Source organism: Rhinolophus sinicus, chromosome 4 (assembly GCF_057876585.1).
Source record: "Rhinolophus sinicus isolate RSI-liver-muscle chromosome 4, RSI-T2T, whole genome shotgun sequence".
Lineage (NCBI taxonomy): Eukaryota > Metazoa > Chordata > Mammalia > Chiroptera > Rhinolophidae > Rhinolophus > Rhinolophus sinicus.
The window spans coordinates 77,644,054-77,666,527 of NC_142504.1; the positions used below are offsets into that span (position 1 = coordinate 77,644,054).

The window sequence follows — 22,474 nt, forward strand, 5'->3', positions numbered from 1 at the left end:
GGCCAAAGAGAAGCCTTTCTCTCTGCCGAAATGCCGACTCACCTCCCTTGTCTTCTAGATGAGGAATTTCTTCTTTAAGCCCCAGGTTCAATGTCGCCTATTTATGGGACTTCCCGAAAGCTTCTGAACAGCATTTGCCATTCTCTCAGGTGAGATCCCCCAACTCTTGGTATACTCATTCATTCCAGAAATACCAGGAGTGCCAAAAAAATGTATACACATTTCCAGGTGGCCGGATGGCTCAGTTGGTTAGAGTGCGAGCTCTGAGCAACAGGGTTGCAAAATGACAACTGGACTTGGAGCTGAGCTGTGTCCTCCACAACTAGATTGAAGGACAACTAGTTGGAGCTGATGGGCCCTGGAGAAACACACTGTCCCCCAATATTCCCTAATAAAATTTATTTTAAAACAATGTATACACATTTTAAGAGATGTTATCTAAAATGCATATACAGTTTTTTGGCATCCTCTGTATATTTTTTTGAGAACCTGCTATATGCCAGGCATTGGTCCAGGTTAAAGAATGTGGATTTCCTGGGATGATGAAACCTTGGATTTCATGGGATAATACCTCCCAACCTCTACTTAGGGCATGAGACACTCAGCAGCCTTCTGACCTCGCCAATGGAGTGGTTCCCTCCGGTTCCTCTGCCAGGAAAAGTTCCGTTCCCACAGAGAGAGGAACTCACATTTGTGGGGCAGCTACTCAATGTGCCAAACAGTGCAAAGTTCCATTCTCTATGGAAAAGGGATACTTCCCGGTATGGCCAAAAGAAAAAGTCCCAGGATAAATGTGTTGTGTCTTTCTAGAATGTTAATTTCACTCTAGATTTTGAGAGGGAAAGTTAATTAGTGTAAGGTAAGTAATTTAAAACATTATTTTTATATTATGTCCGTCTTGGATATATCATGGAGCAGAATGCTAAGTTAACACACATTTTTCCTGATTTAATTTATTTGAATAGGTAACACATGTTCCTGAAACAAAACTCAAAAGATATAAAAGAGTTTAGAATGAAAATTTACATCTCTGTTCTCCAATCACCCAGCTTCACTCTTAGGAGGCAACTACTATTTCCAGATTCTTAGGAATTGTCCAAGAGATAATCTACACATAGTACAACCAAATATTTATTAATGTGAATTGGGGTTTTTTTTTCCCCCTTAGTACAAATGATAGCATAAAATACACACTACTCTGCAGCTTGCTTTTCTCAGATAAACACATCTTGGAGATATTTTCATAACACATTCATAAAGAGTTATTTCATTCTTTTAACAGCTGAACAATGAATATTTTATTGTATGGATGTGCCAGAATCTGTTAACTAGCCCTATGATTGTTATTTCCAATATTTTCCTATTACAAACACTACAACCAATATAACCCTAAATATTCTTCATTTGTACACGTGATAGGATATCTGCAGGACAAATTCCTAGAAATGGGTCACGGGTATACTGTATGGTCCAATCACACTCTGGAGAGAATTTCAATCTCTCAATCGCTGTCAGAGAATCTGTTTCCTTGCCCCTTAGCCAATACACAGTAGACAGTATGTTCCCTGACTTTCTGACCTTGGCCAATCTGATAGGTGAAAACTTGTATCTCATTGGGTTTTTATTTGCTTTTCTTAAATATGAAGGAGGCTGAGTATCTTTTTTTATATGTTTAAGACTGATTTGTATTTCTTATTCTGGGAACTGTTTCTTCATATCATTTGTCCATTTTTTCTACTGGATTGTTGGCTTTTCCCTTAATATTTTGAATTTCTTTAACTATTAAGGAAAGATACCTTTTATGATATGAATTGCAAATATTGTTCTCCAGTACGTTTGTCTTTTGATTTAGTTTGCTCCCCTCAACCCCTTATAGTCATTTATAATTTTTTTTTTTACTAGCTGAATTTATCTTTGCTTTTAAAGCTTCTGGGTTTTATTCTTAGAAAGGCTTTTCTCCTATCTAGGTGATTTAAGAATATTCTTTCATGAATTCATTTCAGCAAAAATTTACTAAGCTCCGACTCTATGCCAAGCACAGCTTTAGGTGCTGGAGTTGCAGCACTGAACAAAACAAACCATGAGTACATGTTCTAAGTTCTTTCACTAAGGTCTTTAGTACTTTTCCTAAGTACTCCCACGGTTTCATCCCTTGCATTTAAATCTTTCTTTCAGCACAAATTTAATTTGGTGTAAACTGTGAAGCATCTACCTTTTCCCCCCCAATTGGCAACCCAGTTGTCTCAACGTCGTTGACTGAATAATGTATCTTTTCTTTTCTGATTTGAGATGTCAATTTTACCATATGCTAAATTTCCATAGCTCCTACATTTTGAAGCCAAAAAGAAGACCTCAAAGAAATGTCCTGTTTTAAGCTTCATTGACAGACCTCTCAGGCTGTTAGTCTATTCTCTTTATGTTTAGGAGCGCTGAGTGGAAAGTCTGAGTATCACCACCATCTTTTTATCCTCTTTAGTTTTTTACAATAATAACCTCCAAGGTAGATCGTGTATCTCCATTTTCCAAGTGAGGAAAATAGGCCTAGAGAAGTTAAGGAAGTGCCCCACCAGGGTAGACCCCTACTGTTTTATCCACCATGCACTTCCCTTCTTCTGGAAATTGCCCACCCCACACACCTCATCCATTTGCTTCCAGGGGTGAATACCTGTTAGCTGAGACCTGGCCAAGCTGATTGGTCCAGGACCTGCTCGATACAAGCTTTGCCAATCATGGTCTTTCTTTGTAAATTTGAAATGGAAACCTAGAGGGGCCAGTCTCGGTAAGTTATAAATGTGGGAATCTGTCAAAGGCACATTTCTTGCCCCATGGGCCAGAGAAGCAGAGGAACCTAATTTGTAGAGGGAGATAATGGAACATGACTTGGGCACTGGAGAAGAGGTGAGTCCCCAAGTGTTAAATGCACAATTCTCTATGTGCTGGCTTCAACTGTATTCCCGATTATATATTTCTTGAGACCCACCTGTATTTTTTGAATACATTCTCCTTAAGCTGCTTTGACTTGGGTTTCTGACATTCAAAGAGGTCCTATAATGGCTGAAATGAGCATGACCCTGGAATAGTTTTTTTTTCCAAAGACTTCTCTCAGTATATCACAAAAGGGGGCCAGAATGCTGTTTTGCCTCTGAATTGTGTCTCAAAAGGCAAATGGATTGTGTGATTATGGCCAGCACAGGGTGCTCCAGAGGCCTGTGTCGTCAGCCACTGCCCTACCCACCTATGGCAGAGAAACCTACTGTTTGCGGCCATCTGTAACCAAATTGGAGGATTGTGCAGGTACAGACTCAAAGCCTACTTCTCTTTAAGATGAGTGAAGTTGTGATTTAGAAAAAAGGAGATCTTAGCCTTTTCATTGGGCCACTGTGTGATGGTATAGAACAGGAACTCAGGCCAAAATTCAGCCAGCGTTTTACCCTCTCATCTGTTCTCCCCTCCCTAGGGTACTGTTGGTTCTTTCAGAAGTTACAGCTGCCCCCGCCCCGTTTGGAAATCTGCAAGCCAGTTAGTTTCTCCTCAATGTCTCTCGCACTTGACCCTTCTTTTCCATTCTCACTGCCAATTCCAAGTTTTATTGCCTTAGGCCTGAATTGTTGTAATAGAGTCCTAACATTATTGTTCCCGTGTCTTTGCATGACCTGAAATACCCTATCTCACACGTGAACTAGAGTCCAAGTTTAAATATCACCTTTTCTGTGGGGCCTCTCTGACCCCTAGGATTAGGCCAGTCCTTGCTGACACAAACCTCCACCCTAAGATATTACAGAAGGAACTACCCAGGGATCAGGTGTGTGACCAGTGGCACATCGCCATGCTTGACTTTGGTAAGCGTCTGTCTCATCTGTCAGATAGGATAATAGCAGGACTGTGGCGAGAACTCAAACTATGTAGGAGAAATGGCCATTTCAGGGCTTGCACATAAAAGAGAACCCACCCTTATTCCCTTTGCTCTCTTTCCCCCCTTTTCTTATCAGTCTGAGACCTTGACTTACTCTGCCTAGCAGAGAGCATGGAATGGATAGAGCAAGCAGCTCAATGCCTACTGAACGAATCAATACAGAAATGAAAGACTCTCTCTTCAATCCCTTACGCATATTCTTATTTGCAAAATTAATTCTCCTTTAGTTTGGCTTTCAATACACGTGTCACTTTTTTGTTTAAAACTTGTCTATGGCTCTCTAGTACCTATAGGTTCAAATTCCTTGTTTGAGATTCAAGGCCTTCATGATTTGGCACTATATACTGGTTTTCAACTTTATCTCCCATTGTTCACCGCTATAATCCTTTTCATCTAGCTGTTCAGGCAGGTTTATTCATTGCCAGCCACTTCTCCAAAGTCTGTTCCTTTCTTATCCCTGTCTTTGCACCTTCATTCATACCTAGTCCCCCGTCAACTGGCATTTTCTTCCCTGTCTAATTACGTCATACTCACCTGTGGCAGAGAAAGCTAGTTGCCTCCTAATAGCCCTAAAGAAATTGAAAAACGTCCCCAATAATTCCACCACTTAACATTTGGGCATATTTTCTTCCAAGATTTGTTTCCATGCATTTAAACATATTTTTAAAACTGTTAATTGAGAAGCAGTTTCTATGACCACACACTTATTTCTATTTAAGTTAGCAAAAATAAGCAAGTAGAATACAAATCACCATAATCTTACTAAGCAGTGATTTAACCTCTGGTCACATGTAGCCGTTAGACACATATTAGTATTTAAAACAATTCTCTTCAGTTTTTTACAAAGTTGAGATATTGTGATCTATCTAGTTTCTGTTCTGTCTTACTTGGTTAGCATTGTTTCAAAACACATTTTTCACATCATTAAGAAAGCTTGGTAAAGATAATTTTAAACAAATAGAGGTACAATAGCCAATTGTTTGAGTAAACCATAATTTACTTAGTGTCCCATTGTTTTACATTTAGGATTTGTTTTTTTCAAGTTGTCTTTATTTTAAACAATGCTGTAATGAATATTTTTGTGCATAAATCTTTGACCTTGTTTCTCAATAGCCCCTTAGGATTACTACAGTAACTATATTCTTGAGTGCTTACCATGTACCAAGTATTTACTGTACTGTTACTACACGGAATCCTCCTAACAAGGCTGTAAAGTAGATATTATCACTCCAATTTCACAAATGACAAAAACAGAAGCACAAATAAGTAGAGTAACATGCTCAGTGCACTCAAAGCCATGATTGTGGGGTCAAAATTTAACCCGGCCAGTCTGACTCTAAAGCTCATGTAGTCAACCCTGAACTTTTTAAGGCTCCTGATACTTATTGCCAAATGACTTCCCAGAAAGGTTGTTTCAATCGACACTCCATCAGCAGTATAAGAGTGTCCATTACTCTTATTTCTCCTTCTTTCAAGCAATTACCAGGCATTTGCATTTCACTTTCTGTGAGCTGTCGCTTCATGTTTTTGCCCATCTATCAGAGAAGGTAACTATGGTCAACAGTTAGTCCAACTGAACTTCCCAGTGGCAGGCAAAGTGGTGATATTTCCCCAGAATCTGGCCACATCCATCCCACTCTGATGGCCTGAAAATGACCTGAACAAACGCAAACACTATAAAATAATGCTTTTATATTGGGAGACACAAAGCTCTCTAGACCTGTCTATTTATGCAGAGTCTAGCGGAGCCTTCATCTGGAAGCCTGTGCACATAGCTGGGGCCGACCTGGAGCCCCAAAAGCTCACAAGCTTGCAAGAGTCTAAGCGGGCATCAGAGTCTCTTGTTTTCCACTATATCCAATGGTTTCTGTTATGAATGACAGCCATTGTCATCTCTAAGCTAATTTTCAGACTTCGTGGTCTGCTAATTTCTCATTTTAAAGGGTCAGCCATTACTTGCAGGTTCTTTTTCTTTCTTTCTTGGTAAAATTGACACTCATGTGTGTCAATCAAAACAGTTCATACCTGCCAGAAAATGTTTTTGATGGGTGCCTGGAAGGGGCACTATGAAAGTAAATGAAATAAATAAAACCTTGGTTGATAAAAAAAAAAAAAAAAACATTTTAAGTTGTAATCCTCTATGCCTGCAATCCACGAGGAATTTATTTGCAGAATTTCCACTCCCTGAAGTGGCCACTCCTTCCCTTCTTTATCTCCCAGGTCAGCTTAAATTCCCCCCCCCCCCCATCTCAAATAAAGAGCTGCTTTTACACATTTTGATAACATTTACAGTCCCAGTCAGATTGCTCACTTAATCAGTCTGTCTTGCATTTTTATTTAAATGTGACCTGAGCTTTTGTTTTCCACTATTTTCAAGGGCTAAAGGCCACACTTCTTTTTATTCCTTTTGTAACAAGGTGGCGCTGTGCCCATAGAAGTTGCTCAATATTTGATCAGTGAATAAATGGGTGAAAAAAATTAGTAAATTTGGAATAAGTCAGGGGGTAAGTAGATTAGGATGGATAAATAACAGTTTTTAAAAGTACTTTAAAGTTTATAAAATGCTTCTTGTTCAGTCTCATTTGTACCTCATAATAACCCACAGAGGAAACTGGCTTGGAGAGGTTAAGAGATTTGCTCTTGACACCCAGATCCTCTTCCTCCAAAGTTTCTATTATTTCCATTGTAGTTGATTCTCAAGTACATCTGTAAGATTAAATCTGGTGTTGGCCCCCTCCCATAAAACATCCTCACCAGCAGAGAGCGCCAGAACACGAATGGGTCTTGGAATAAGGTTTGTAATACTGGCCCAGCCACTTTAAGAGCTAGGTTACCTTGGGCAAGTTATTTTTTTTCTGAGCCTCATCTGTAAAATATTGATGATAATGCACCCCCCCACACACGCAGGGTGGTCTAAAGATTAGAAATATTCTGTGCCTGGCACACAGTAGGTGAACAGTAAATCATATCTCTCATCGTCCCATACGAGGATCACAGGAACAATTTGGAGGTAAAACACATGTTGATTCTTGTTTGATGTTTTAATATTTTAAATTAGTTTGCATATTTGTAATTTTAAAATAAGCAGAGTTATAGCAAATGAGCAAAGAAATTAATATTGATGAAAAAATTTTAATATCCAGTGCTGGCAAGAGGGTAAGGAAGTGGATTGTAACAACCTTTTTTTTTTTTTTAAGCTGGAAAGCCTTAGAAACATGATATGCTGCTTGACCCAGAATCTATTTGACCTAAGAAAAAAATACTGACTGGTAGCAAAATTTAGAAGAACAAAGGATGTGACCACCACTATCTTTATAACAGTAAAAGTGGAAACAACCTAAATGTTCAATATGGGCACAAGTTTAATAATCATAGTCTCTCTCTCAGTTGAACACTATGCAGTTATTTAAATGATGCTGTAGAAGAATATTCTAAATGGAAAGATGATCACAACACAACAAGCAAAAAAATCACAAAACACAAACAGCCTGTTTTCACTTTTGTTTAAAAATACACACAGAACAAAAGTCAAAATTTTAAGTTATTTCCATAGATGAGATTGTTAGTGATGTTTTTTTCCTACTTCTCTTTGCTTATCTTATTCTCTAAATGTTCTGCAATTATCATATATCACCTTTATAATTAAAAAACTAGTGTTTTCTTTTGCAGAGTTGGTGTCTTTCATTCAACACTGCCTGCCAGCACAACCAGGCCAGTGGTAATGGAAAATAAGTTAATTGTAATAAAGAGCCTTGGAAGTTTCTAGGTAGTTAGTTAAACAAAGTAATTAAAATCCTAATGAAACTTCACAGAGCTGGTCACCAAGCTTTGACTTAGCTGCTGAAAGACTCCTATAAATAGACATGGGCTTCAGTTTTTCAAAAGGCCTAAAAATGACATAAAATAAAATATGAACAATTGTTCATGTAAAGGGCCATGTGCCATGTTTGTCCTGAGCAAATGTAACCTGAAACTCCCCCATATCTCATCCTCCAGGTTGGCTGCACATCTCTGGACAGGGTGTATTTGCTCTCCGTTACTCAATTTACTCTCCTGAACTCGAAATGGAGTGGAATTTCAATGTAGAGTTAGTTACCCATTAGCTCCAGGGCTAAATTTAAACCTTTAATTAAATTAATCCGTTGATCTTAAACACATTGCTTCTCCCTCAGAAACCTGTACAGAGGTTTCTTAGATGTTGCAGAGCTTAACCCAGTATGACGTTGGTTCCTTACTGCGTTTGGGAAGTCACCCAAAACCGTAGGGAAACCAGAACACGTTTTCAGATCGCTCCTAAACACTCCCCCCCCCCACCCCCCCCCCCACCCCCGTAACGCCGGTCCTCCCTCATACACCCCTGGGGATGGTTCTGGGGTATAGCATTCAGCGATTCTTCCCAGATCCAGAGCTGCAGCTCTGGGTAGGAACCCATCTTTATAGAATACATGGTAGGTGCCAAACGGATGTTATCAAATGAATGGTAGTTAACTGTACATATTGGTCCCAGTTTATACGGGAGGAAAAGAGATCATAATCACAAAATTTTGCAAAGTAACAAGGGGAAAGTGGAGTGAGGCCATTTTAGCCCACCTCAGTATTCATAGAAAGCAGAGCACATTTCAGGGCCAAAGTAAAAATTTATGTTGGCCTTTGCTAAGAAAGAGATGAAAAGTGACAGCACCATCAAATGGTGGTGTGTAAATTAGTCTGGCCACACGGAAGATGTTCACGCGCTTGGACTCTTAAGCACCCGGGGCGTGCATTTATCTTAGGGGTGCTTCCTCAACCTGAGAATGAATGAGACACAACCTCAATGGTTAGCGACAGCTTTAAGATGGGACTGTTGTAAGTCCATGTAAGGGGCTGTTGACCTACCCGTGTAACCAGTAATAAGCACTTATTTTTCAGGGTCCAACAGCAGCGCGGCGTCCAGTTAACAAGCTCGAGGGCCAAATCTAGGCGTTGATCCAAATAACTATCCCGCAGACCCACAACTCTTCTGGGACAACATCATCACACGGTGACTCAAGAGGTTCTGCTCGCACCCCCCAACTTCCAGTCTGAGCGCGCGGGGTAAACGTGCTCGCCTCTTGCCCCTGGGTACGGTGCGCCCCGGGAGCCACCAACTCTCCCCGCAGGAAGCTCGGGCGACCAGGACCTCCCGGCGGATCCCCCGCCCCGCCACCCGCTCGACTTTCCCTTCCTCCTCTTCCTTCTTCTCCGGCCCCTCGCCTCCCGCCGTCTGCCTCTGCGGACGCCGCCTGCGGCTTTGTTTTCCTCCCAGGTTTCATTCCCCACACGTGATACTGTGTTATTGCAAAGAGCGCTCCGGAGCGCGAGCGCGGGGCGCGCGCACCTATAAATACGGACACCCAGGCCGGCCGCGGGAGAACGCTGGGGCAGGGAGGGCCGGCGCCGGGACAAGTAGGCAGCCAGCCTGCGGACAGCCAGCCAGCCCGTCAGCTAGAGAGCGAGCAAACGAGCCGAGCGCGTGGGCCGGGGCGGCGGCGACCCCCGCCCCAGCACCGAGGGGCGAGTATGGCCCGCCCGCGGGGGGGCTGGGCCGCCGCGCACGCCGCCAGCGCCCAGCGCCCTGCCCAGCCCGGGTCGCTGGCGCTCGCGCCCGCGGCTTAGCACTCGGGCGCCGCTCGCTTGTTGGGGCATCGCAGAAATATCGCCGCAGACGGACACAATGGCGGCGGCTGCAGCCACCCCCAGCACAGCCGCCTGCAGCAGTAGCAGCAGCGGCGGCGGCGGCACCGACGCCGCGGGCACCAACGGATTGCAGCAGCGGCCGCAGCAGCCTCAGACTGCGGCCACTGCGCCGGCTCAGCCGCCGCCGGAGCCCCCCAGGAAGCCGCGCATGGACCCGCGGCGCCGCCAGGCTGCTCTCTCCTTCCTCACCAACATCTCGCTGGACGGCCGGCCGCCGCTGCAGGACGAGGAGTGGGGCGGCGGCGAGGAGAGCGGCGCGGCCAAGTCGGGCGCGGGCAGCGCCTGCGGCGGGAGGACTCGGCTCAGCATGCTCGCCGTTGCCGAGCGGGGAGGCTGCAACGCGCTCGTGGCGGCGGGCACGGCGGCGGCGGCGTTGGCAGCAGGATCCTGCCTCCCGCAGCCCTCACCGCTGCCGCCCCTGGCTCCCGGCGGCCACGCGTCTGTTCCGGGACTCGGGGTGACCCGGGGGTTCGCAAGCCCTCTGGGCGCTGGCCGGGCGTCGGGGGAGCAGTTGCAGTCGCCCCGGCCGGCGCCTCTCGCTGCCTGCGCTCATCTGCAGCTATCCGACGGGCAAGAGGAGTTGGAGGAGGACGATGCTTTTACCAGCGTGCAGGTGCCGGCAACCGCCTTCCTGGGCTCTGGGACTCCCGGGAGTGCGAGCGGCAGTCGGGGCCGCCTCAACTCGTTCACTCAGGGAATCCTGCCCATCGCCTTCTCCAGGCAGACCTCGCAAAACTACTGCACCCTGGAGCAGCCGGGCCAGGGGGGCAGCACCAGCGCCTTCGAGCAACTGCAGAGATCCCGGTGAGTATCCAGGACACTACGCGCGTCTAACCCCGCGTCCCTTCCCGCGTGCTCTTTGCTGCGGGACACGGGTTGCTCCCACTTTCCCGCGCCCTGCGGGATCTCCGGGCTTCTGGCCCGAATTCCAAACCACAAGGGCACTCGAAAGAGGGAGAGTCCCCAGAGAGTATGTGTTCACACGTGTGTGCCCAGCCCAGCACTCGCAGAGCAGAAGCACCACCTTCATACAGTGGGTCCGGAGTTAGGAGTTGCGGGAGATCATTAAAAAGCAGCACTAAACCCTCCCATCGCAAAGCGATCTCGAACTTCCAGAAACCCAGTTCAAACCCGGAGACATGCTCTCCCCATCCCAGGCGAGACTTGGAGGGGCAGAGTCGAGCAGTGGGTCCGGCCTTCACGTCTCAGTCGCACGTGTGAGCCTGAACTTGTCGCAGACGCGGTGAATCCCTCCTGAGAAATTCCCGCATACGCTCAAGTATTCCTGTGTCTCAGGAAAACTTGGCGTTTTCCTTTTACTTTCCTAAAAAAATTTAAAGTCCTTCTTACATTCCCTTGAACCGGGCCTTGGGGGTGGAGGGGCGGGGGGGGGGGGGGCGGTGCGGGGATAGGGCTTGAGGATTCTTTTTTCCATTCCAAGATGAATTTGCTAGTTAGTTAAAAGCTTGTTGTACTTGCTAGTTTACGTTATCTGCAGGTATTCGCATCTTAGCAAAAACATTAAGTATTGGAAATAGGCTTATTCAGGAAATAGCTGAAGCTTGTCACCATATGTTCAAGGGACAGTTAGTTAGATTTGTCAGTCAGTGGGACTGGAGATTGGAAGAGGATCACAGTAGGGGGTTGGGGAATGCAGGCCTGTTGCCTGGGAGAGGGAGTATCTGTTCTCCTTTATGAGTTAATAAGGCCTCCTATGCAGTCAGTTAAAGCACTGACTCCACCTTTGCTCAGCTAATCTAACCTCCTGGGGCCTTAGTTTCCCCTTCTGGTTGGGACCTTGCTAACATTTTCAGGCCTCAAGATGAGAAGGGAGAACATTTTCTGTTCCTTCCTCCCTCCTGTAATGCTCTTCTGAAAGCTCAGGCTTGCTCTGGCCTAAGTAAGAAGGTGGCTTATTGGAAAACTTAACTTCCTCCCCGAAGGGACAAATAGGAAAGAACAAGCCAGGCTCATCCAGAAGTTTGCTGAGTCTCTTTCTTCCCAAGTGGGTGAAATCATGGCCCTACTCAGTATGTAGCGGCACGTAGGCTGAAGGCAGGGGTGTGGAGTGGGGGAAGCAGCTTTGTGATTATATGGATGAGTTAGTGAGGGCACAGGTGACAGCCTGGCCCTGGCATTTCTTGTTAAAGACATCTCCCCATTAGCCCAGGAGTACACAGGAGGGAAATCCCTTCCATTCAGGGTAAGTGGTGCGCACTCAGCAGTTTCTGGGCAGCTCAGTGTTACCGCTTGACATCACTCACTGGCTCATGTCTACAGGCTGAGCATAAGCGCAGCTAGTCCAGAGGGTCATGACAGGCATTGTAATAAACATACATGTTATTCTAAGCCAGTGTGCAAGGCTGGACTGTGTCTCCGTAGATAGATGTGTTCCTGTGCTAAGAGCAGCTGGAGATCAGATTACCTCACACTTTGTCTCTGAGAATCTCATTTAAGGGAATATGGAGGATGGTCTGTGTTAGTGTTTCTGATCCAACGAGTAGTCAGAATTTAATCTCTGATCCTATCAATTTGAAGCTCTTAGATGTTTTATTGATCTCTCCCCGCAACACACACATTAAGATGAGTTAGTCAATATAAGGTGCTTCCTTACCTGACAATCACATTCATCTTGCTACTTTGGAATTTTCCATCACTGGCAACTTGATAGGCATTTTTTAAAAAAATTACAGCTATCCACAGAAACAGCATCAAATTTAATGTACAGAGAGGAGCTAAATGGGTAAACCTTGATTTAAGAAAGGGCTTGAAAAAGCTATCTTGGCCTACAAGCTGTTGGAGTGGCAGTGAACTTGAAATATCCTAGGATGCTTTGTTCCCTACACTGCCCTGCTTTCAAGAATTTTGTCAGAAGCATGCTGCTTTTACCATCACTAAAGAGTACTTTCACCTACCGAGACAAAGCTTGATATAAAGTACAAACTCATTTGAAGAAAGGTCAGGGCCAGCCCAAAGAGTGCCATTTGCTTTGTTGGTGTGCCTCCCATGAAGAAACCCTGCCAGCCTGGGTGGTTCATATGCTTCTTCATGGATGTTCTTCTGGCATGTCATTTTAAAATCAAATTATGCTTTTCTTGGATTTGTTTCTTGTGATTTAAGGACTTCTACAGAACCTTGCTGCTCAAAAGCGTGGGCTCTTGGCTCTTCAGCTTCACTGGAGCTGTTAGAAATGCAAACTCTCAAGCCTCACTCTAGATTACATGAGTCCAGATCTGCATTTTAACAAGATCCTGGTTGATTCATATACAAATAGAAGTTTGGAAAGCATTGCTATAGTGTTATCTGAAATCTGCCTTTTTTAATGAACTTGAGATTTCATGTATCAGGTTTGGTACAGGTGTATAAAAATCAGAATTATCCCATCTGAAATCTGGAAACCTGTTCTTTTTTGTTACTTACATCTGAACACTTGTGAAACCAATCACAAATACTGCTTTGACTTCCAAACTTTGAAATACAACACAGAGGAAAATTTCTGTGCCCAGGCCTGGCACAGATATATCGATGGACTAATCACACAGTCTCTGTGCTCTGGGCTGGATATTTGACATCCCATTTAATCCTCATGGCTATTCTTTCACAGGCCCAGTATAGCCTCAGCTTTGCTGCTACTTGCCAGTCTCCATTGTAGTGTTTGGGGAACCCAGGATGATGGGCTGAGAAGCAGGGACTCCAGCCCTGGGAAGCCAGCACGCTGAGGTTTGCTCTCAGGCTAGGAGTCAGACGTGAGAAGTCAAAAAGATGCCTTCTAGCTTGCCACCCTGTCTTATTTCTCTGCTTGGGCAGTAAGCACTGAATGAGGAAGGTGTTAATGGGTGAAAAGGACTGTAAATTTATAAAGTGTGTTTTAAGGTTTCCTTTCACTTTAAAAATTTCATCTCAGGCAGCAGCTGGCAGCAGTCCTGGGTTACCCCACTTCCTAGATCTTAAGAATAGCAGACAGACACCCAGAAGCACATAGTCTAGGCTACTACTCACCAGAGGGGTTAATGGTGACTAGGGTATTACTTTAAAATAACCATGAGGGTTTTGCTTCTGAGAATAACTGAGTTAGCGCTGTGCCTTGTGGAGAGGTAGGTATTAAATTGAAGGAGGTCGTGTATTGCAGAAGAACCCCAAGTCTTGGGTTCAAATTCTGATGCCACTGCATGACCCAGGGCAAGTTAATCAGCTTTTCTGAGTCTGTTTCCTCTTGAGAGCCTTGGCCTGTGTCTTGGGCTCTTTCAAGTGGTAATTGCACTTAACATTTATTATTGAGGGCTGATTATGCGTGGGAATGTAATAATAAATGCTTTATACATAATCTGGGCTTCTCAAATGTAAATATGTTTAGAGTCACCTGGGGATCTCCAGAAAAGGGAGATTTTGATCCTGCAGGTCTGGGAGGGACCTTGATTCTGCATTTCTAACTGGTTCCCTGGGATGCAAATGGGCTTTTGAGGGAGCAAACTTTAGGGGGACTTTCATTGTTACTACTGTAAGGTCAAGGAAACCAGGGCTCAGAGAGCCCTGTCAACATTGGGACAGAGTTCAGACTCACTTCATACCCCACTGCTTTGCAGCCTTGGATCTTCTAACTACTCCCTCTACGTTGCCCCTCTTGGGTGAAACCTGGGCTCATGCTGTAACTGTAGTCTTGGTTTTTACTGAAAAGAAAAATATGTGCCGACTAGGGGAGACTAGGGGATCGACAACCAGAGAGAGAGGGGAATAAAACATTTGCTAACTTTGTCACCATCTTGCTTCATGACTGCAGGCAAGTCACCGCTCTGTGTGCTCCAGCTGTAAGCCACCTAACCCATCTGCATTTCAGAAGTCCGTAAAACACTTTGAACTCCTCAGCAGTAAGCAAACCCAAGTTATTATTGAGCCATCTTTCCAGCACCATGAATTATGGAAGCCAAAGCTGCAGTCCCAGGCCAGGCCAGGCTGTGGTTGGCATGAACACTCCCCAGGGGTTGGCGGAGGCAGTGCTCTGCCAGGGCCTGAGGTGAGCCGTCTGAGGTTCACCTGCTGCCCTCCTCTTTGCAGTCACAAAGCCCGTCATGGCATGAGTACACTCAGAAGGGGAAATAGATCGGAAGCCTGCTCACTCCTGGCAAGTACCCAGAGAGGGCAGCAAGTTCAAGTGTGACCTTTTACCCTCCAGGAATGGCGGGGGAAGCTGCAGCATGGCTCTGCACTGTGTCCACAGAGCTGTCCCGGGAAGCTCTGCCTGCCTGGACGTTTTTCCATTGGAAGGAGAGTTGTTAGGTAGAGAGAAGGTCAAGGGCAGGTAGCCTTTGGAACACACTGGGATGGAAAGGTAGGTGAGGCTGGGTGAGGTGATGTGATGTGAATCAGGAATGCCAAACTGGCACTTGGCAACCGTGGATTCTGGGCCTGCCCCTGCCCTGGCTAGTAACCCTGGACAGGTTGCCTCACCCCCTGCCCAGCCTCAGTTTCCTTATGGAATTAAAGAGTTGGGCCAGGGAAACTACAGCTCTTCCAGTTTGAGTGCTCTAAGAGTCTTAGAACTGTGGCCTGCTGCAGAGGCTGGGGCGCATTTAGCTTGGGGATATTTGGATAACCTAACCTAGAATCAGATGCTTGGATAACCTAACCTTAGAATCAGATGCAGACGTGGTGTTAAGTTTGTTCCATGTGGGTTCAGTTGGCAGGACGTGCGCTAATGAATGAATGAATGGGTTTCCTTCAGTGTAAGGGAGAACTTAAAAACACCTTCAGCTGTGCTCCCTCTGGCAGTGGAGGTGTCACAACTGGACAGACAGCTTTAGGAGGCCATCCAAGCAGGAAGCGACTGCCCAGTGCGGCGATCAGTCCCTAACCACCACCACCCGCATTTCAGAAATGATCTGTAGTAACCTTCTCTGTTGCTGAAGGGCCTTCAGGTAAACCTTTGTTTATAAAACTTTACATTTGTAAACAAAGTACTTCCCCCCCCCCCCCAATAATGTAAAAATTTTGTAGAGTATCCGATGGACACTTGTGTTATTAGGGAGACCACCTCAGGGATGATGTAGATGCTTGATCACTGCACTGTACACCTAAAGCTGAAGCTGGACAATAATGAATGTAAACAAAATACTTTTGTAGACATGGAAGGGCACAAATCCAAGGTCACAGAGTAAGTGCTTTGTTATCTGTCAGGTTTGTTGTGGGGAAATTCCAGTATTGCGACTTAAGGCCTTGTGTCATTTATTCAACAAATATTAAACTCCCCGAAAATAAGACCTAGCCGGACCATCAGCTTTAATGCGTCTTCTGGAGAAAAAATTAATATAAGACCCGGTCTTATTTTACTATAATATAAGACCCAGTATAATATAATATAATATAATATAATATAATATAATACCGGGTCTTATATTAATTTTTGCTCCAAAAGACACAGTAGAACTGATTGTCCAGTGAGGTCTTATTTTCTGGGAAACATGGTAATGAATATCAAATTTGAGAGCGCTACTGTGCTAGTCATGGGAGACATAGACATGGTCCTTGTCTGTTGGGAGACTGTACGCAAATAGGCCATTGATTCCAGTGATGGATGCTTGGTTAGAGGGGAGCTTCTTGTTTGAGCCCCCACGAGGGCAGTGACACTTCAGGCCCTCCCCTGTGGGACCTAACTCAATGCCTTGACACAGTACTTTTATCTAACAAACATGTCCCAGACATTATTCTAAGTACTGTATGGGGAGTTCATATTTATAATAACCCTCAGACAGCACTACTTTGTCACACCCATTCTGAAGCACAGAGAGGTTAAGTGACTTTCCCAGGATCTCTCAGCCTATATATGGGAGCTGGGTTCAAAGCTATGCATTCTGATACCAGAGTGTGTCAGGCTCAGAATTGCTTGTCAAACTGGCTTCACTTGAACTGGGCAGAAGGTGGCCTAAATGACCTGTAAAGGCACTACTCACCCTGTAGATTCCTTATTTTGGTTTCTGCTTTTCTGTCATTCAGGAAGGACCTCTGTCTGAAGGCCCAAAGGACAGTGAATGGTAGACAGACTCCTGTGCTACAGTACTCAGTCCTGCCCAGCCCCAGGCCTGCTTCCTCTCTTCTCAGCTATACCACATTCTGTGTCATCTTTGTTGCCTCTCTTTTGCCTCTGGTGCTTACATGCCTTGTGTTTAGATTGTGGTGGAATAGGAGCATGAGCCTGGTACCCCCAGGAATTGTGTTTGTTGCTCTGGCTCCATCACTTACTTTGTGACCAGGTTCTAATCCATGAATGGGAAAAATAATAATACCTCCTTCCTGGGTGAGTTTCCTTTGTTTGGACCCTCCATATCTTCTCATCATCACCCTTTCCCCTAGCCCAGGGGTCTGCAGACTGCGGCCTATAGGGAAATCTGCCCACTGGCTGTTTATAAATAACATTTTCTGGGAAACAGCCCCGCCTGTTCATTTCTGTATTGTCTTTGGCTGCTCTTGTGCTCTAAGGACAAAATTGAGTAGTTGCGGCAGAGACCACATGGCCTGAAAAGCCTAAACTATTCATTCTCTGGCTCCGTACAAAAAAAGTGTGTGACCCTCTACCCCAGTCCATTGCTCTATACCCCGGAGGTGAGCATGGTCCCAGGTCCCTTTTGGCCTACCATCACTTTCCTTGCCTTCTGGAGGCTCATGGTTTCTGTTTGGACCCGCCAATACCTTCTCCCCTGGCGGAAACCCACACCGATCCTGTCAGTTTTACATTCCTTGTATTCCATGTGAGGCAGCCGTGGCACCCCCTGGACACCATTGTAACGGCTGTTCCCCTGGGGATTATACACATTTTACAGCTACAGAGATTGAGGCTTGGAAGGGTTAATGAAACTTGCCCGAGGCCTCATAACTGGAATCTAGAGCTAGAATTTGCACCTGGTTTCTCTGACTTCTAAGCTGGGTTTCTGCTAAACCCAGTAGTCCTATGGGCCTGAAATCTGACGTGGTGGGAGTATTTACACCATAGGAATCAGCCAACTTTTTAAGCCAGGGCTTTTTTTTTTCTTTCCTTCTTGCAGAGAGCTGTTTTACCAGCACGTGTACCAAGGGCTACACCACATATGTTTTTGTTCAATTCTCCCCTTGAGGGGCTGTGCAAAACGTTGCCATCAGAGGAAGAGTGTTGAAAACCAGACTTTTTATAAGAATCTGTTACTTGACATAATTTTGTGAATTTCCCTCAAGGGTCACCATCACCGATTTTTGCACTTCAAAAAAATGTCTGACCCCCTCAAGTTTCATTAGACATAGAATTTAAAAACCAAACTTTTCACAGATACTGTGGGGCTCAAACAGACTGCCTAGTATTACATGTAGGAATCATACAATCATTTATTAGCCCTTACTCTTCTTTACAAACTGTAATGTATTTTTATTTTTGTTTAGTTTTTAAAAGCCTCCAAGAACATACATTCAATCAGAGTTCCTTAGTCCACCCCCTCCTTTTTGTTTGTGTTAGCATTTTGGATAATTGCATTTGGATAATTATATTTAACAGGCTTATCATTAATGTGGTTTGGGGTTTATTGCTGCACATGTAGTCACAAAGACAAAAGCTTATAAAACAGAACATGCAAATGCTAGAAGTTTAGGACTTGGAACAGTGTAATAATGTGTGGCATTAAATGGCCTAGTCCTGTCCCTGATTTAAATGCCTGGTGTACTTAAATCTAAGTTACATTTCATGATAAATAAATGACAGGCGATTCAAGAAGAGACTAATAAAATATTCGAGAATGCCAAAGATTTCTATGTGCCTAACACATTGATTTTTATTTTAAAGCACTTTATTCATTGACCCAATGATTTATAAAGCAAAATGTTTACTTTGATTATTTTAGGAAGGGACAGAGGGGGGAAAATGTGAAGGACTGGAAGAAAGGCAAAGTCTATAGTTTTTTGCTTATGACAAAACTTGGCATGTTAGGGTTTAAATGGTTGATCTGATGTTGAAAGCGAATTCTCAATGAAGTATTATGTCTTATTGAGTCGAATAAATTTTGCTTGTGAGAGAGGTAGTGAAGAAGGAAGATGAGATTACAAATGTTCCAGGAAATTATGTGGGTAATTGAGGGGTTCAATTTATCCATTACAAAATGAATATATGATAATATAAGTTCTACTTACTTGCTTAGAGCTTTACAATTTACAAAGTGATTTCATATATCTTATTTTATCAAGTCATTGTAAAAGGCAACGTGGTAGCTATTTTATAGATTAGAAAGTCAAGACCATAAGGTACTAAGTGACTACTCCATGGTCAAGTACTTACTACGTGGCAGGACTGGAATTTTGAAACCAATGTTTTCTAATTCTAAGTTGAGAGTTGGTTTTTTTTTTTTTTTAAATTGATTTTTTTTAAGGTAACATTGGTTAAAAAATTTTTATAAATTAAGGTGTCCAACATTATTATTCAATATCTGTATACTCTATTGTGTGCTCACCACCAAAAGTCTAGTTTCCATCTGTTACCATATATTTGACCCCCATTTCTCCTTTCTCCCACCCCCTTACCCTCTGGTAACCACCATTCTGTTGTCTGTATGTATGAGTTTTATTAGTTTCGTTTTATTAGTTCATTTGTCACTTTAAGTCAAGACTCTTAAAATGAACAGAAAACTCTACCGTCGCTGTACCACTTAAGAAAAACAAAGAACTCTGTTAAGTACTATAAAATTTGATTCTTCTTCCTGCCCCAAATCTTCCACTGTGTATTAGTTAACCTCAAGAGAACAAAAATGCTAGGGCCTCATCCATTTCAGACCTATGGGCTAGAGTCAATCAAGGTCACTATGTTAAAGTACAAAGAAATACTGTGCTATAGTTTTGGCTAGCCAGCGCCTTCTCATCCAGCCAGAATGCTGATTTTCATGTGATAACCTCTGGGGCAGGCCAACAGAACCCTGGTTTGGGGCCCAAGTTGTGGAAAATTTTCCCAATAACTACAGCTCTCTCCAAAGCCTAGTTTTGGTGTCAGTTCCTCCTTTCGGGCACCCCTGCTGCTCAGCCTCCTTCTCAACAAATTGGGTGAACAGATTCAAGAGAAGAAACACCAGCTTTGGAGTCAGCTTCTGCCACTTAGCGGCACCTTTGGGGCAACTTGTTTAACTTCTCTGAGCCTCAGCATCCTCATCCACTGAATGGGAATAATGATTCCTGCCCTTTTGGGGTATTGCAGCATTAAAATAAGAATGGAACATGAAGTCCCTGGCAGAGGTGTGGCTCTTGGTGGCTGGTCAATAAAACTGTAGTTGTTAATTCTGTTCACAATTGTCCTGCGCCCTACACGGTCAAGAAGCAGTTTGGAAATTTGGCAAGGTCTGCTGAGATCGTTGGGAGCAGAGCTGTTCGTTTTGGTGGAGCTAATGCTATGGTACACTAAACAGATAATTTGCTGCGTTGTTTTAATTTTAAATAGTAGTAAACTAAAATTGGAGCAGCAAAGAAAAACAATGCCCCCTCCATTAGGTGCTGCATTTTGCCCCTAGTTACGCTGGACTCTTGCCAATTTCCATTGCCAAAGTAAAGGTCTTGGGGACAGGGAAGCAAGAAGGGGTGAATTGACATTCAGCGTTGTACCCTTAGAGCAGCAAAGTGGTAAGGTTAAGAGTGACAGTGGATCTGGCCTACATGTAGGTACACGGAGGACGCTGCCCTGCCTGGAGGATCCCTGCAGCCCTGTTGGGGCACATGTGAAGGGAGGGGCGGGTACCTCCAAGGACAAGTCTGGAAGATGTACCTTGGTTCACTTCCTTTGCAGAAGCCATGTCCCTCATTCTGTGGTCTTTGTGTTGCCACTTGTGCCTTTTTTCTAAGCAGAATACCCCCGGAATGGAGGGATCCCTGGGGCCTGTGTGGCCGTGGCACAGAGTCAGTGTATGCTACTCTGGTGATTAGGCCTCACGTCCCTCCCCCACTGCTTTTCCTCCCTGTTCACAAGTCTGTCTGCATCTGGCCCCACTTCCTGCTTTTGAACCCCTGGCGAGACGGAGTTGGGCTTTTTCACTTGGCATTGGGTCAGCAGCAAGCCACACCCTTCTACATGCCAGCTTGTTCACACACCTCTGTGTGACAAGTGACTTGGTTGTTCAGAGATTACTAGAGTCAACACCCAACTTCCAGAAAAGAAGGAGAGTTACAGCCCAAGGTAGCTGCGTTCCCGGGTAGCAGGAGTGGTGAGGACTCCCATTCTTGCAGTGGTAGCAGGTGGCCGTCCTGGAGATGGCCCTTGAGCTGGGTCGGCATGATGGCGTAGCACGCTGAATACTCAGTTACGGAGATGAGTTTTATTTCAGAGGAAAGGGGAAGGCTCTTGAATAGGGACAGGTGTAAGGAGAGCTGGGTTTTTGAAAGCTAGAGGCAGGTTGGCTGGAGGAGTAATTGCAGTGCTTTTTGGTGTCCTAGTTGTCATTTCAGAAAGATGAACTTGTGCGCATTCAAAATTTTCTGTTGTAGAGAGTTCATCTATTTTTATACATAGAGAATTTTAGAAAGAGTTTAATGGGGTTCATGGACACCTGTACATATGTCCCTGAGAGAGGACGATCAGCAAGGAAGCGGGGGGGGGGGAGTCCCAGAGAAAAGTGGGGGCCTGGATGCAGAGGCCTCTGATCATCACTTGTCACTGTGTGCTTAGTAACCACACGGATTCAGGGCACATCCCTTAGTGGCACCACTTCTGTAGTTCCTGAAGTCCTTTGGGTCACCCACCTCCGCAGATATTGTGTGCACTGGGTGAATAGTGTACTCCAAAATTTATGTGCATCTGGAACTTCAGAATGTGGTATTATTTGGAAATAGCGTCTTTGCAGATGTAATTAGTTAAGATGAGGTCGTACTGGAGTAGGGTAGGCCTTAAAGCCAATGACCATTGTCCTCGTAAGAAGATCACGTGAACACACAGTGACAGGAGGACACCATGTGAAGACAGAAATGGAAATTGGAGTGATGTGACTATAAGCCAAGGAATGCCAATAATTGCCGGCAAGCGCCAGCATTGGGAAGAAGCAAGGAAGGACCCTCCCGTAGAGCCTCCAGAAGGAACCAACCCTGCTGTCACCTTGATTTTGGACTTCTAGCCTCCTGAACTGCGAGAGAATAAATTTCTGCTTTTTGAAGCTCCCCAGTTTGTGGTGATTCGTTATGGCAGCCCTAGAAAATGTACCTCAGAATTAGAGTTGGGATCCAGGTCTCTGCCCAGATGGACTAGACTTCCTCTTCCCTGGCCAGTGGGATTGGACAGAAGTCAATGGAAAGAAGAGCCTGAATGGGGGCATTTGTAGGTGGCTGAGGCGCCGTGGAATTTGGGGAATAAAACCTAAGCTCTGTGTTGAACAATTCTATTTTTGTTCAGTTCTTTGGCCTGGCGTCTTTCTTGGAATGTGGTCCCTGGACCAGCAGCACCTAGGAGCTTGTTAGAAGTGCGATTTCCCAGGCTCCACCCCAGACCTTCCGAATCAGAAACTCTGGGGGTGGGGCCCAGCAGTCTGTCCCTTCAAGCCCTCGAGAGGTGTGTCTGGGGCCCGTTCAAGTTTGGGAACAATTGCTGTAGACAAAGCCTCATGTGTGTCAACCTTTACTGTACCTCCTAGAAGGTGTAAATAGTGCTGGTGTTACATGAAATATTTTTATTTTGCTTCAGGGCATTTATTTTAGCACAAATCAGTGGAAATCATTTGATGCAGGGCTGTGCTGAGAGCCTAGGTGCTTCAGGTTTGAGCTCCACACAACTATGAGGTTCAACCCTCCTTTTCTGTCCCACATGATCACGCTATTGATCTGGTGAACTTGTAGATGCAGGTCTAATGAATTCCTTTCACATTAGCTTTCCCT

The 22,474-nt window shown here is 44.7% G+C and overlaps 1 protein-coding gene across 2 annotated transcripts in view; it reads left to right on the forward strand.

Moving 5' to 3' along the window:
- The first annotated feature begins 9,231 nt into the window (after positions 1-9,231).
- Positions 9,232-22,474, forward strand: part of CABLES1 (Cdk5 and Abl enzyme substrate 1) — a 108,819-nt gene continuing 95,576 nt past the window's right edge. The window contains exon 1 of one of the 2 annotated variants that reach the window (XM_019741223.3): positions 9,232-10,432. In XM_019741223.3, the coding sequence (XP_019596782.3) occupies positions 9,606-10,432 (827 nt within the window). In that variant the 5' untranslated portion in view covers positions 9,232-9,605. The remainder of the gene's footprint in view (positions 10,433-22,474) is intronic. The other variant, XM_019741224.3, reaches the window with a different exon arrangement.